We start from the raw sequence: 15,224 nt of genomic DNA on the forward strand, positions 1-15,224 counted from the left end.
CATATTGAGTTGATAAATATCAGAAAATGGATATTTTATTGAAGAGATTGAAAATTGTAAAAATAAAAAAAAAGGAAAAAGGGTATGAAACGGTAAAATGTCAGAGTCACACTCGAGGGGTGATGTCTGCATTTTACGTTGTTGTGTTGTGTGTCTGTTGGTGAACAGATATCCAGGGATAATATTGTTGGTTGCATGTTTATTTACTTTCTGTTAGCGCGATGCACTGTTTACGTTTCCGTTTTATTATTTATTTTAGACCGGGTGGCCACACTTGCATGGTAGGGTGGCTACACTTGCATGATAAGAAACTGGATATCCATTATCAACCTTGTATTGTTAATTTCTCTTTTGTTTTCAAATGAAAATAATATATATATATATATATATATATATATATATATATATAGCTATTTTGTGAGCTGTTAAGAGTTTGTGAATGCCTGAAGGGATAGTGCGTCATATCATCCGGAGTGGTGACTACCAAGCTCATATGTGGTATGGGACGCGTATGAGAGTGGAATCACAACTGAAATCTGAAATATTCTTCTCTATCTTTACCAGTGAACTTGTAATGTAAAGGTGGTCGTATACGAATGATTTGTATATTTGGGAATCACATGTACGCCTGATAGGCATAGACGAAGATGATTAGTCAGTAATCACTAACAATCTATAGTAGTCGAACGTTCTGACACATCGAAAAGAGACCCATTGCTTACGGTCACGTCAAACGGCCAGCCTGAGCCGGATAAATGGTCAACCAAGCGTGGTAAGTGCAGCGACCGACCACAAAATCAGGAACTAAAAGCCAGAGAAGAATTGTAACATCATGTCCCGACTAGGAACGATCCAGTCGTGAATTCCAATACTCCACCATTGTGTATTATGTATCTGTTGTTTATTTTGATATATAAAATGAAATCCATGTTTAATGTTTTCATTTAATCAATTAGATTTGTATAAAAAGAGAATGTTATAGTGAGTAATGATGATTGATGTAATGTGAGTTTTAAAATGTTTAGTTGCTCATCCCTGGCTATATGTACCAGTTAATCGTAGTTTATTTTGTAAAATTTTATATTGTTAAAATAATTTAGTATGCTTATTTATTCATACTAGGAGGGGTTATTGACATAAATTGTTTGTTTCCTTATTGGGTAACCATTGTTATTCATCCATTCCTTCTTTTTTTTTAGCTTCAGAGCCTGTAGTTAGCGAGGCGGGCGTAGAACCAACGAGTGGGGATCATCTGGTGGGTCAGATAGACGACCAGAGTCCATTACCTGGTGAGTATTGGGGTTATTACCCCTAGTGGTGTCGATTGTTTTGAGTAATATAGATTTTGATTTTGAGCGTTATGAATTTTGTTAGAGTGAGGAATTCCTGTATAATCGTGTGTATAAATTCCTTCTTCTGCACTCTGATCTATCGTACGATATTAGATGTATATAGGCTTCCGCTAGTTATTATATTATGCATGTATATGTAGGATTGTATGTTGTTTATCAGGTGCAGGTTGAACGCCTTGGAATGCTAACATAAACAAAGGAGACCATGCCGAAATTTCGAGGTGCCACCTATTACCTCAAGATCTGACATGGGGTTTTGTGTTAGCGTTTGGCGGGGCGCCACAGGTTTGGTTATTATGAATATTGGAATCATAATGTTTATATTTTATCAATTCCGATTCTGATTTTAAAATAAGTGGAATCGAAATCGAAACTATAAAAAATCACAAATACCTGTTGACTCCGATTCTCAATAATTGAATGAGAATAATTATTTCAAAATCATTCTAAAAAATAACATATTATTTGTAAAGTATCAACTTAATTATAATTTGTTTCACTAAAGTGATGATTTAATAACTTTTATTTTCAAATATTAAAATTTATTTCCTTTACAAATAATAAATTTAAAAAGAAATGACTCATCTTAAGCTCAAATATTTAGTTTATATGAAATTTGAAGAACTTTATATCATATATGTTAATTTTAAAATATAGGATTACCTTAAATCATATATAATATAAAAATAAATGACAAAATAAATCGGTTTCGGGTATCCATCGGATAGAACCCAATGGTTTTGATCCCTATTGGTTCGATTCCATATTAGACCCGACTCTAATTGGTTCCAATAAAAGGGAACCGGAACTAAGGTTTTCGATTTCGGTTCGGGTAAATGGGTACTCATTGACACCCCTACTTCCAATAAAAACTAGTTTATGTTTATAATGGGAGACTTGGCTTTTTTATCTTATTTTTCTCCTCGGTTTGTCTAATATTCTTTCTTCCCACTAGGAAGGGGCAATAACCTAGTAGTAGGGTATGTGTGGGTTTTCAAAATAAGATAAAAGATAAAAATAATATTCTACTTTGTATTATATTCTATGGCACAAGAATCCTCTTTAGTTTTTAAGGGGGTTAAGGGGATAAGAGTAGAAAAAAAATAAGATTAGAGGGATATTATTTTAAAAAAAATGAGGTTAATAGATTAAAAAATAATAATAATAATAAAATGAGTCAAAGATGAGATATAATAAAATTAGAGGGAGTGAAGATAAAAGACAAAAAGTATAGTGTAGGTTGATAAGACAATTGTCCACCCACAAAATTATAATTGAGGGGACATTTATCCCACCTCAAAACACAAAACTATAGAAACTAAGTTTTATTTTATTATATAAACTAGAGTTCGCCATGTCGACAACATGTATATCCTCTCTCGAGTAAAAAGGGCAAAAATGAAAAAAAAATAAAAATTGGAAGGGCATTATTAAAAATTTAAGGTGAAAGAGATAAGAGATGAGAAATAATAAAATATGTTAAAGAGTTAAAGAAGAAATATAACAAAGTTAGAGGGGGAAAAGGAAAGAAAATAAAATGGATCACATAACAATTGTAGATTGATGAGAATTTTATACCCACAACATTGTAGGTGATGGGAGGTTTATCCCCTATAAACACTATAACAAAGTAAGTCCTACAATCCTATTTTATTTCTATGTATGGCAAAACACAATTGAATTGCTATAGTTTTATGTTTTGAGGTGGATAAACGTCCCCTCACCTATAGTTTTGCTATAAATGTCTCCTCTAATTTTATTATATCTCTTTTTTAACCCACTTTATTATTTTTCTCTTAACCTCAATTTTTTTTAACAATATCCCTCTAATTTTATTTTTTTTCTCGCTCTTGCCTCCTTAACCCTCAAAATGAATTCTTGTGTGTCGTAGGCACAAATGAACGGTCTAATAGAACATTGTAGCTGATGAAAGAATTATCTCCCATAACACTGTAGCAAAGTAGGCCCTACAATCCTATTTTATTTTATAGATTGTCAAAATAAGATAAAAGATAGAAATAATATTTTATTCATATTATTATTATTAACAAATTATTTCAATCAGAAGGTTCTAGGGACAAACATTGTGACAGTGACTTTTATCTTATATGAGTTAGAAGTTTTGAAATGGACTGATTTTTTGTGAGGATGATCTTCTCACTATAGAGATCATTATCACAAAAATTTAGCCCATTCCAAAGCTTCTCACTCATATAGGACAAAAACCATTATCGCGATTATGTCCCTTGAATCGTCCTATTATTATAAATGCATTAATATATATTATATTGGTAAGTATGTTCTTAATGAATTCAATAACTCAGTGCTAGCGGGATCTAATCCCATGTCTCTAAGTATCATCACCCAAACACTTCACCTACTAAGCTAGCTAACACCTGCTGCATTAGAATATTTATTCCATGATGGTCTTACAATTTAAAAGTATTAACTAATGTGAATTTGCATTGACAATAATCGCCCTTCTCTCAATATAATAGTAAACATTTATATTCTTGTTCATGTGATCCATATAATTAGTAGCGAAAATTACTTAAAGGACCCTGATGGAGGGATTTTTTCTAAATAATTTTTAAATTTTGGGCGATCTTTTTTTTTTTTTGATAAGTGTAATATATTAAATGAAGAAAATTAAATACAAAGAGGCCGAGGAAGCCTCTAAGAGAACAACAAGCCAAAAAGAGAACAAAGCATCAAAGACTACATAAAGAATTCCATCTAAAAACGAAATCATCAAAAGTGATCCCCTTGAAATCGATATTCTGCTTCGCCCAAAGATATAATAAGCCCAAGATCTCCAAGAATATACCGTAAGAGCTTCTCATTCTATTGTTAAACACCCTGTTATTTCTCTCGTTCCACAACCCCCAAGCTATAGCCGAGGGAAGAATAGCCCACAGAAATCTTTTCCTGGAAGAGAAGACATTACTGGCCCACCCTTCTAATAACAGGGAATACTTACAAGGAAAGACCCAATGAATACGGAAAAGACCAAGGAATATTGACCAAATTTGGTAAGAGAATGTGCAATGAATTAAAAGATGGTCGACAGACTTCCCATCTTTCATGCAAAGAGGGCAACGATTTGGAGTGATCCACCCTCGAGCAATCAAATTGTCCAATGTAAGAATCTTCCCAAGGGAAGCCAACCAAACAAAAAAGGATATTTTAGCTGGAACGAATTTTGACCAAATGATAAATCTCAAGGGGGATTGCTCGGCAAAAGGGTTGAGGCACTTAAAAAACAAGCTAACAGAAAATCCCAAGTCTTTAACCTTCGTCCATTCCCATCTGTCTTGTTCACTGTCATTGAGAGGACACGAGTGCAAAAGATCAAGGAAAGATATCACATCTGTTAGCTCCCAATCATTAAAGCTTCTCCTAAACCCCAAATCCCAAGTGGAGTTGCTATCGTTGCGAATTAAACACTGCTGAATGGAGCAGTTCTTTTTTGTAGAACAGACATACAAGGACGGACCTCATCTCACTTGTATAAGGTCTTTGAAATATCTAAACTTCCATTTTCTCATCTTCTACATAGGATTAAAGCAAGATTGAAAAATAAATTGCAAGTAAGGTTGAACTAAAAATCAAGACTTTTCTGACTCAATTTAACATATTTTGATTATAAATTAAGGGTTTTCAGCCCGAGGTTGAATGTGTGTGTGTGAGAGAGAGAGAGACCGTCGATGCTTGCTGGCGATAATGACAGTTGGAGCACTAAGAAAATGGTGTTTTCAACTTGCAAACCCTACTCCTTAAATCAAGAGGGGGACCAAGAAAAAATGACGAGGATAAACCCTCACTCCCAAAACTAACAACAAATTATTATTTTTAAATATCAGAATTCACTTGCTGAAGAATTTCATTTTTCCTAGGCGGTAAACATTATGTATAGATATAAAATAAAATAAAAATGCAATGTGTTCCAACTGTTCATTTATGGTCCTAAGATTTGTATGAGGCACTAAGCACAGGAAATTACACACAAGAAAATATATGTATAAAAATATGTGAAAGTTTCATAAAATTTTTAGAGAAAATGCAAATTATGTTTTGGGTTTCTATCCAAAATCCCTAATTTTGTTATAATAGTGTTAATCCCTAGAAGATTGGAACTCATCTCTAGGAAATCTGTGTTTTTCCTCTAAACAAATCCCAAAGGTCATATCGATGGACAACCTCAACAGTGGGCTGAGGCTGGAAAAGTCCCGTTTACATACAATACATTATGCATGCCACGTTTAGCGGCTGATCTAGACATTCTGAAATTCTCACAAACTGTGAATTGTGGAGGGAACCAAGGCAGTTAACGACTTCCAACTCAACTGCAATGCTCTCAACCCGCCACGCTCGCGCACCCATGTACGGATGTAGGGCAGTCCACAGACCAATCTTCCCTTCCTCTCTTCTATGCCACATCATGCCCCCCTCCCTCTACTTCTTCACTCCCTCAACTAAGCTTCCACTCCCACTCCCACTCCCACAACAAACCTCTTCACCATCGAAAAAACTCCTTTTACCAGAAACCATGTTCCCTCTTTTTTCTCCTCCTCTTCTCTTCACCTCCATTGTTATCCTCCTCACAGCTTTTCACCAACTGTTACCCATCACTTCTCCTTCTCCGGAACCACTAATGGCAGTACCCCTTTTGCTTCCAAACAAATGCAAAGACCAATGTGGCCCCCTTCACATCCCATTTCCATTTCACTTAAACGATTCTTGTGGGTTAGAACATCATTCCGATGCTTTTCACCTCTCTTGCCTCAATTCCACCACTATTTACTTGAATATCGGGTCTCAAAGCTTTCGAGTTCTTGAATTTTCCTTTGATGGTGTTTTAGTAGATATTCCTGGCACCACTTCTTGTCGCCAGTACTATGATGTGAATTCCTTTAGTTTCGTTAAGGGGAATAATGGCTTCTATGGTTTATCGGTCCAGAATGTCCTTGGTTTATATGATTGTGAGGATTCTTCTGTGTGTAAAGTGGATTGCGAAAGAATTATGCTGCCCGGTTGTGAAGGGAATTCTACTACTACTTCTTCCACTTGCTGTTACCCACTCTCGGATCATAGTGTCTGGCAGCTTGGAGATGGTTTCTCAGTGTTTGGGTGTAGAGGATTCTCAAGTTGGGTAGTTCCTCCTGGTGCCAATTCAGGGAAGCGTGGTGTTAAATTGGAATGGGCAGTTCCTAGAGACTCTTCAAGACAAATATGTGCTGCCAATGCGCTCATCATCAATGCTACAATGGTTAACGCAGGAGTAAGGTGTGCATGCCAGAATGGGTTTGTTGGAGATGGGTTTGTAGAGGGAGTTGGATGCTTGAAATGTGAGTTATTTTGACTAGTATCATTTCTTATATCAAACTTCAATGTTGGTGAATAATTTAATGTTAAAGACTTAAAGAGTAGTTACAATGATTGCTTGCCTTACTAGTGTAGTTATTTTGAGCTATTTCTTCTGTTCAATGGAACATTTGATTAGAATGTTTTGTTTTGAAACTTATGGTAATTTATCATTGAAGTTTGGTGGATCCTATTAACATTATAGGGTCCGGTCCATAAGGAGGTTTGGAGTACTCTTGCATTGACAAAGGAAACGATTGAAGACTAATACTAATTTTGATTAACTTCTGTTTGGGTAATTGATTAATGTTATCATAATGGTACCCATATCATAATCGTGTGAAACGATAGTGATCGCAGTTGCTTCTTTGATACTCCTTAACTGAGATGTGGCCTCAAGTCTTTTGGCCTTGAAAGCTTTCTTGTAAGGTTTTGAATGAGGATACTATTTAGTCCTCAAGATTGTGTCCTGTTTTGATTTTGGGAGGATTGGTGTTCGTGTGGTGGGTAATCTTCTTCTGGTTAGTACACTTTTGTTAGAAAGAAGCAGATGTCTGTGACAAAAACTAATTGACAAGTGCTTCCTGTCTGTAGGTGTGGCTTAATCATTGATGATCGAACTTGGTTTACCTTACAACTAATTAAGAATAGCTAATGTTTTATATCCCTTGCAAACTTCTATATATCCACACATTTTAGTTTTGGAGTCAGAAGATTAGTTGGTCGATTCTGTCACTATAGTCCCAAAAGGAACGAATTATAGCATATATAAGCAACCTAGCATGATCAATATCTATTTAGTAGCTTAGAAGGGATTTCCGCAAGTCACAAATTGCGACATTCGTTTTTTGTAAGGGTATTATACTCAGTGTGGGGGTAATTTTTGGTTTCCACATGCACCTTGTGATATGTGACATGAACTATTGAGATCTGTGCTTCATGTCTCCTCAATCTGCATGTGCCATGTGTGAAAAATCGCAATAGCAAATATAACACAATCGCACAAAACACAAGGATTTACGTGGTTTGGCAGTGTGCCTACATCCACGGAATAGAACAAGAACAATCACTATTTTCTCCTTTAAGTTTTACAGCCCTAGAGATCTCTATTAATATAACCGAGTGTTACTAAAACAAGTAAAACTCCCTAAAACAGAAAACCCCAAAAATAGAAAATCCCTTAAGAAAATATTACACGATTTCCCTTTTCATACTCATGCAGCTCTGCATAGTGCAACAGAATACAAGACATTTACACAACACTATGGGTTTCCTGTCAATTACACAGTGACTTTCTGGTCAGAATTTGTTGAGTAAAGAGTAGCAAGTATACCAGGAAATTTTCTTGGCTCTATATATGTCTCCTCTCTACAGTTTCCTCTCTAATTATAGATTTCATGGAAGTAATCTTTTGTAATACGTTCCAGATTCTCAGAGTGAATCCGGGTAAGTTTCTGTTGATGTACTGCTCTTTCATGTTCTTAAACATGGAATTAATTAGTTTCGTGGAATTAACATATTCTTAACAACATTTCATGTCAGTATTTAGGAAAATGCTGTTCAATTTATTGTACCAGACAGCTTTTTTTTAATAAATAGAAATGTTATCTTCTATTGGTTGACATGATTGTCATTATTGAGCCACCCCCACCCCCACACAAACACCCCATACATGCACAGACACTCAGATGGGGTTCTCTCAAATTGCTGTCTAATGCCATTACTGGTTCCTTCAATACTGACTATAGCCTGTAAAAGCATAAGTTTGTTCCGAGGAATTTTGATTCATAATGAGTGTTAGAAGGTGAATTACAATCGGTCTTTTCTTTTACAGCTTGTAACAAGGATGGGCATGAAGCATTTGGTAGAGAGTGTTACCCCAAAAGACATAACAAAAGGAAAGTGGAAATTCTGGCTGGTAAGTGATGAAAGAAAGAACACATCAACCATTATCTTTTTTCATTTATATTGGAGTTCGCTACTGATCTAGGTTATGTTGGTTTACTCTTCTCTGCTGCAAGAATAACATTGTGCTTTCTGTGCCAAGTAGGTATTCTCGCTTCTGTGTTCATCCTTGTCTCCTTAGCTATGCTTTATGCTCTATTATGGCAGTCCATGAAGTCCGACACATGGGAACATCATACAGACCTTCATCAGAGTACTCTTTCATTCCGCAAGGCTTGTAGGACTCGATTATTCACGTATCAGGAGCTGGAAGAAGCCACAAAAGGGTTTGAAGATGGGCAGAAACTAGTTGATGGCATTAATGGAACTGTTTACACTGGGGTACTTGGTGATGGGTCGCACGTGGCTGTGCAGAAGGTACAGTGTGAGACTGAACAGAACCTCACGCTGGTTCTGTCTCGAGTTGAGATGTTGTCCCAAGTTTCACACAGGAATGTCGCCCGCCTCTTAGGTTGCTGTATAGAATCAGGCTACATGCCACTGGTGACCTATGAGTTCTATGCAAATGGTACCCTGGAGGAACATCTGCATCAACAGAGAGACTGGAAAAATGGTCTAGATTGGTACTGGCGGTTGAATATTGCTGCTGAAACAGCGAGTGCTCTTGCATACTTGCAGTTTGAGATCTCTCCTCCCATCTACCACCATGATCTAAAACTGGGTAGCATCTTTCTAGACCAGGATTATTCTGTTAAAATTGCTTGCTTTGGGTTATTGAACTCTAGTCTTGAAAATGAGTCTCTCATGTGTCACAATTCTGAAGGGTCACGATTTAATAAAAGTGATGTCTACGACCTTGGCATGGTTCTGCTGGAGATCATTTCAGGTTCAAGACATGTTGATTTTCTAACAATGGCCTTGCCAAAGATTAGGAGTGGGAAGCTAGAGGAGATTGTTGATCCACTCCTTTATTATCATGAACAACCACCCTTTCATCGAGAACAGATAGAGGCGGTTGCAGACTTAGCGACAAGGTGCTTGTTGTTTGGTCCAGATGGTAGACTTGGTATGAGGGATGTTGCCAGAGAGCTCTTACAGATCATGAAAGAGAGCCTAAATGGAGGTAGTAGGAGGGGATCTGCACTGGAGGAAACATTTTCTAATTCGAGCCTCCTTCAGATGATATCAATGTCTCCTGACTCCATTTATGTGCCTTGAAAAATTGATGCACATATTGGTCAGTTTGTTAAGGAGTCCATTTGGGTCAAGTGAAATGGGAAAATGTCTTTTTTTTCCATCTACGATGATTATTATTATTATTAATTTTTAAAGAGAAACTTATTGTGCCTAATATTGAGGATCTAAAGCATGTGGTGGTATCCCCAATTTGATGATAGTAGATCCTCATAGTGTGTTGGTTGGACCATGATCAGTAGAAACAGAAAAAAAAACGAAAAGGAACACAGGTTTAGCTTTGCATTTTTTTTCCATGGTCTCTCATAAGATAAAAAACTAAAGTCCTAATCTTTATCTGTCAGGGAAGTTTGTTACAAATTTGTAATAAAAAAGTATTGGTAAAGGAAAAGTTTTGAGCACAATACATAAAAACAGAAAGTTAGATGATGAATTTGTCATTTCTTTTTTCTTTAAATGGCTTATACTATACATTTTGCATATTACTAACGACGACTATTAGTTGAGCATCAAGAAGCATCCAAATAATATATTTTTGCTTGCACGACGTATTATTATTATTATTATTGAGTCATTCTAATTGGACTTCTGTCAACACTGCACTGACATGACAGTGTGAAGAGAACCATAGATATGTTTCCTCGAGATACAATGGAACAGATCTGTGATTCTCTACACATTGCCACGTCAGTGCAGTGTTTGAAGGAAGTCAGTTAATCATTTTTCATTATTATTAAGTAAATAAAATAACAAGACAGCCTAAATAAGAAGGACGTGTAGGGATTGACTTAAAGGAAGGAACATAATCAGCCGGTTGGGCCCCAAACCCAAAGACAAATTCTTTTTTAACAAGGAAAGGTTTGAATGGTCAGCAACAAGCCCTACTTGCCCTCTTCTACAGCCACGTGCCTCTCCTCTTTATTCTAATTATATATATACATATAGTATACAACACCATTACAATAGTTGGGATCATTTACTGCCTGAATCAGCTCCTCTCTAGGGATTTTCTCGTCTGGCAATCTCAATCTTAAGGTGCGTTTTGTGTCTGCATGCATGTATTATCTCTCTCTGACACACACACAAAAAAGTATATTTATCTGCATCTTCCCTAATTTGTTGGGAGTTGTGGCTGACACCCTTTTTGGACATCTTTCTCTTTTGAATTTTCCATCTCATATTACGATCATTGTTTTTTTTTTTTTTTTTGACAAATTATGGATCCATGCTTGGAAAGTTGTGCACATTTGAATGACCAATTATCTTTGCAAGTTTGAACGTCCACCTATCATCTTTTACCGTTGGATTGCAATTTTAAAGTTGGGAGTTCCATTTTCGAAGTCTTAGATCAAGCTAAAGATATGTACAATTTTTAAGATCTAACATATAGAACATTAATTGTAGAGCACTGAGATGTCATTTGGACCAATGTGGCGGTCCATGTTGCTCGAATGAGGACCTCGATCCAAACTCTGTGCAGTCCTTTAGTATCCAAAACTGTGTAATCCATAGAAAAGAAAATGTAATGCATTGGAGAATAGATCTGGATGACTTTTTAAGAAGATGGTCTATGTTGAAATGGTATGATCCCAGTGGATCATATAAATAAAAATAAAATAGAATTGAGATTAAGGGATATGACTTATTCAAAATGGTCGGATCTCCAAAGCTCACTAAGCCAATTTCATTGGTCTTCAAACTTGCTGATCTTTCGCTACAACTCTACTATTTATAAGAAATAAAATTTCAATAACTCCTATAGATACATACAGTATCGTATCATGAAATGGAGAATGCAATCTCACTCTTTTACTCACATTTCTTGTGTATTGTTCATACACCTTAATCTGGTCTTTTTTATTTCTTTTCTTCATGAAATTTCAGAATTTGATCCTATGCCTATCTTGGTTCCATATGTGAAGAATCAAATTGAAACCTTCTAAAATCAAATGAGGAAATATATTATAGACATTGAGGGAGGGGGGTATTTGGAATGAGAGAAACAAGGGTTTTGAATGGGAAGGAGAATCCAGTCCACAAGAACATTATCAGCTTCTTGGACCTTATTTTCTTTTAGTGCGTACTCTTAAAAGAGTTCCTCTTTTTTGAAGACTTCATTTTTAGATGAGAGTTGGTTTGCAAGGATGTGGCATAGATGAATGGTGGTGGTTGTTTTTCTTTTCTTTTGATCTCTGTTGATTCTTAGGTAGGCCTACTCAACTTCCTTTTGAAATTTACAACCACCAAATAAAAATTATGTTCTTTCTCAGGGAAAATGATATTAAACATTCTTGGATGTCAAGTTACTGTGCATTAAATATCTCAACTATTAGTTAAAACATTCTCTAACTATTGTGTTTGTAACTGACAAAGACAACAAAATATTCCCACCTACCCCTCCATTTTCTTTGTTGAAGAGTAGAGATCCCCCACTTAGAAAGCAAATGTGCAGCCAACGAATCTGTGTAATGCCAAAAAATTTGAAGATTGACATAGAAGAAGTTTCCCCTCACTGCTCTTGCCTTTCTCTTAGAATCATGCTGCAATGCGATTTTTGTTGTCTGCCTGATCAACTGTTTCTGTTATTTTATTTGTTTTTATTGTAATAGATCTTTAAGGCATCTTTGCTAATGAAAATTTTGGCTTCTTCAAGATGGTATCTCATTTAGAGGTTCTTTATTTCTAATTATCATTAACTACTGGAAAATGAAACTTATTTCAAAACTTTTATGGATGAAGCTCACTTTCATCTGCATTGCACCTGCCGCCGACTAATCATCATTAAAAGAATTCCTTGAGTGATGACTCTAATACCTTGTATTGTTTTCACCTTCAGGAAAATACAACTTATTTGGAAATTCTTTTGCTGAATAATCTATCACTTTCATCTGCATTGTGCCTGCCACCCACCAATCTTCATTAAAAGAACTCCTTGAGTGATGTTTCTGACACCTTACTCTTTTTTTTTTATCTTATTAGAAAATGACTGATGAAGCAAATGGAAGCAAAGCTCATGAAAAACATCAAGTTCCACAGCTGAATCAGAGGATCCTTTCATCCTTGTCAAGGAGATCCGTAGCTGCACATCCTTGGCATGATCTTGAAATTGGTAACTGCTTTATGATCTCTTCATGATTTGATTGATTTGAATTTAAACAACCTAAAAAAACTTATCATTGCAAATCTTGTTTGCAGGACCTGGAGCTCCTTCAGTTGTCAATTGTGTACGTGTCAATTGTACATAATTTTTTTTGTTTTAAGTGTGGATCATGGTTTAGTATGAAAATTATAATATGATGAAGATCTAAATTGAAACCATGGCTTTCAACCATTTGATTTTCTCACATCAAGTATGATAAAATTAGAAGGGCATTTTAATTTTACCCCCACTACCTACAGCCAACTCCAATGGTCCAAAGGGTTTAAGTTTCTTGATAGGCATTTTTCCAGTCTAGAGAAGTATGAGATTTCGTTCAATAGTACTTTATAATCTTCCTTTTTTTCTGAAATTTGTCCCTTAAGTATTAGTTTCACTTCTTCATGACTTCTTTATTCATCTGGAGTAGGTTGTTGAGATAACAAAAGGAAGTAAGGTCAAATATGAACTCGACAAGAAGACAGGACTGATAAAGGTATGTTTCAGGACTGTTCTTACTTATTTGGCATATTCCAAGATTTGGTAAATATGAGGCCAAAATTTACGGATTATTTTTCATTTCTGTAAATTAAAGTGCACACTGGACCCAAAGGGACCTAGGTACTTCCATTTCTTATCAGTCCCTTATTCTATACATTGTAATTGTTCTTTGTTCTTACCGTCAAAACTGATGTCCAGGTTGATAGAGTCTTATATTCATCAGTGGTCTATCCTCATAATTATGGTTTCATCCCTCGCACACTATGCGAGGACAATGACCCAATTGATGTGTTAATCCTCATGCAGGTAATTCCAATCAATTCACACGTGCTTATATGATAAATATGTTTGTTGAGTAGTGATACAATGATATGCTTGGTTTCCTCATTCTCTTCAGGGTTCATGATTCTCCCAAACCAATTATTTCAAGTTTTGGACTTTGGACGTCTTTTTTTAGTTCCATGGACTGTCTTATCATGTTTATAGCTGACTTGAAGTTTTGAACAGGAACCAGTCCTTCCTGGTTGTTTCCTTCGTGCCAGGGCCATTGGACTCATGCCCATGATTGATCAGGTTTGATCAATGCTATGTAGAAATAGAACCTTAAAACACTTGTTATCTTTAACTTGGTGATATTTTGAATGGCTTTGCATGTTAAAATAGGGAGAGAAAGATGATAAGATCATTGCGGTTTGTGCCGATGATCCAGAATATCGACACTACACTGATATCAAAGAACTTGCCCCTCACCGTCTAGCTGAGATCCGACGCTTCTTTGAAGATTGTATCCTTTTTTATCTTTCGTAAATTAATACTTGTATCGAAGCTTTGATTTCAGTGTAGGTGATTAAGGTTGGACTAAAATGTGAAGAAAAGTAGAGTGTTTTCTTGACAAACAATTAAGACAAGAAGAATGAGAACAAAGAGGTTGCAGTGAACGAGTTCTTGCCGTCCACTACTGCGCATGAAGCCATCCAGCACTCCATGTAAGCTGATCTTGAACTATTAAATGTGCTTGTGAGTGGATAAGTCAATCAAGGGACAGATTGAACCGGTTTCTTATTGAATCTTGGACATCTTTAGCTTTCCTTATTCATTAAGCCTTAGGGTGGAAAAAACTGAAGTTTGATTTGGTTCGAATATGATGGATACAGTGTAGACTTTTTTTTAAGGTGGCAATAAAGAAAACTGTGACCTGTTACATTCTGGGAAAGCAAATCCCAAGTGAACATAAATGTTATTATTTTTTTACTTGTAATTTTCTCAATAGATGAACATATATTTCATTCATTTGTTTAAGATATTCTCTCTCTTCTCATATGGTTTTCTATGGTGCAGGGATCTTTATGCTCAGTACATCCTGCAAAGCTTAAGGCGATAGGAAGGCTACTTACTAATTATTTCAATAATTCGTCCTAGTGATAATCGAAGGGGAAGGGAGATCCAAGGACATTCTTCTTCTATGATTTTCGTACTAAGGACATATGTGCCTATGCCTTTATGGTTGAACACCCCACGGAAAGAAATTGGGGTGAATTCATTATATTGTTTGTATCTATGTTTTGAATTAGAGCTTACCTTGGTTATGAGCTTGAATATTAGTATTATTGTTTCTACGAAGAATATAACGTGCTGAATGAATGCTAATTGTGCTGATTTCTTGAATGAGGCAAAAATGTTGGTCCACTATAGTAGTATAGATATTAGTCCCATTAAAAAGCACAGTGGAGATAATATTTCAATTTAAGTTAGTAAGGTAATAATTTCGAGGG

General features: G+C 35.8%; 2 protein-coding genes across 2 annotated transcripts; both read left to right on the plus strand.

Annotated features, from left to right (window-relative positions):
- The first annotated feature begins 5,554 nt into the window (after positions 1-5,554).
- On the plus strand, positions 5,555-10,101 carry LOC147393924 (Protein kinase superfamily protein). Its single transcript, XM_086454979.1, has 3 exons — positions 5,555-6,700; positions 8,551-8,634; positions 8,767-10,101. Exons 1-3 carry the CDS (start codon positions 5,704-5,706, stop codon positions 9,837-9,839), a joined length of 2,154 nt encoding a protein of 717 aa, XP_086311105.1. The 5' UTR covers positions 5,555-5,703; the 3' UTR covers positions 9,840-10,101.
- Positions 10,102-10,696: 595 nt separating this feature from the next.
- LOC147393925 (soluble inorganic pyrophosphatase 1-like) lies at positions 10,697-15,117 on the plus strand. Its single transcript, XM_086455272.1, has 9 exons — positions 10,697-10,850; positions 12,795-12,924; positions 13,011-13,039; positions 13,382-13,447; positions 13,651-13,758; positions 13,960-14,025; positions 14,116-14,236; positions 14,357-14,438; positions 14,791-15,117. Exons 2-9 carry the CDS (start codon positions 12,798-12,800, stop codon positions 14,831-14,833), a joined length of 642 nt encoding a protein of 213 aa, XP_086311398.1. The 5' UTR covers positions 10,697-10,850; positions 12,795-12,797; the 3' UTR covers positions 14,834-15,117.
- The last annotated feature ends 107 nt before the right edge of the window (positions 15,118-15,224 follow it).

The sequence above is a fragment of the Akebia trifoliata genome, chromosome 10 (genome assembly GCF_017979445.1).
Source record: "Akebia trifoliata isolate Shusen 1 chromosome 10, ASM1797944v1, whole genome shotgun sequence".
Taxonomy (NCBI): Eukaryota; Viridiplantae; Streptophyta; class Magnoliopsida; order Ranunculales; family Lardizabalaceae; genus Akebia; species Akebia trifoliata.

Excerpts from the sequence above, each read along its gene's own strand:
- LOC147393924 (XM_086454979.1), top strand. The coding sequence starts at position 5,704 with ATGCTCTCAACCCGCCACGCTCGCGCACCCATGTACGGATGTAGGGCA. Across the intron at positions 6,701-8,550 it reads GGGAGTTGGATGCTTGAAAT|CTTGTAACAAGGATGGGCAT; the intron begins GTGAGTTATTTT and ends TTTCTTTTACAG. Across the intron at positions 8,635-8,766 it reads GAAAGTGGAAATTCTGGCTG|GTATTCTCGCTTCTGTGTTC; the intron begins GTAAGTGATGAA and ends TGTGCCAAGTAG.
- LOC147393925 (XM_086455272.1), top strand. The coding sequence starts at position 12,798 with ATGACTGATGAAGCAAATGGAAGCAAAGCTCATGAAAAACATCAAGTT. Across the intron at positions 13,448-13,650 it reads AGAAGACAGGACTGATAAAG|GTTGATAGAGTCTTATATTC; the intron begins GTATGTTTCAGG and ends ACTGATGTCCAG. Across the intron at positions 14,237-14,356 it reads CCGACGCTTCTTTGAAGATT|ACAAGAAGAATGAGAACAAA; the intron begins GTATCCTTTTTT and ends CAAACAATTAAG.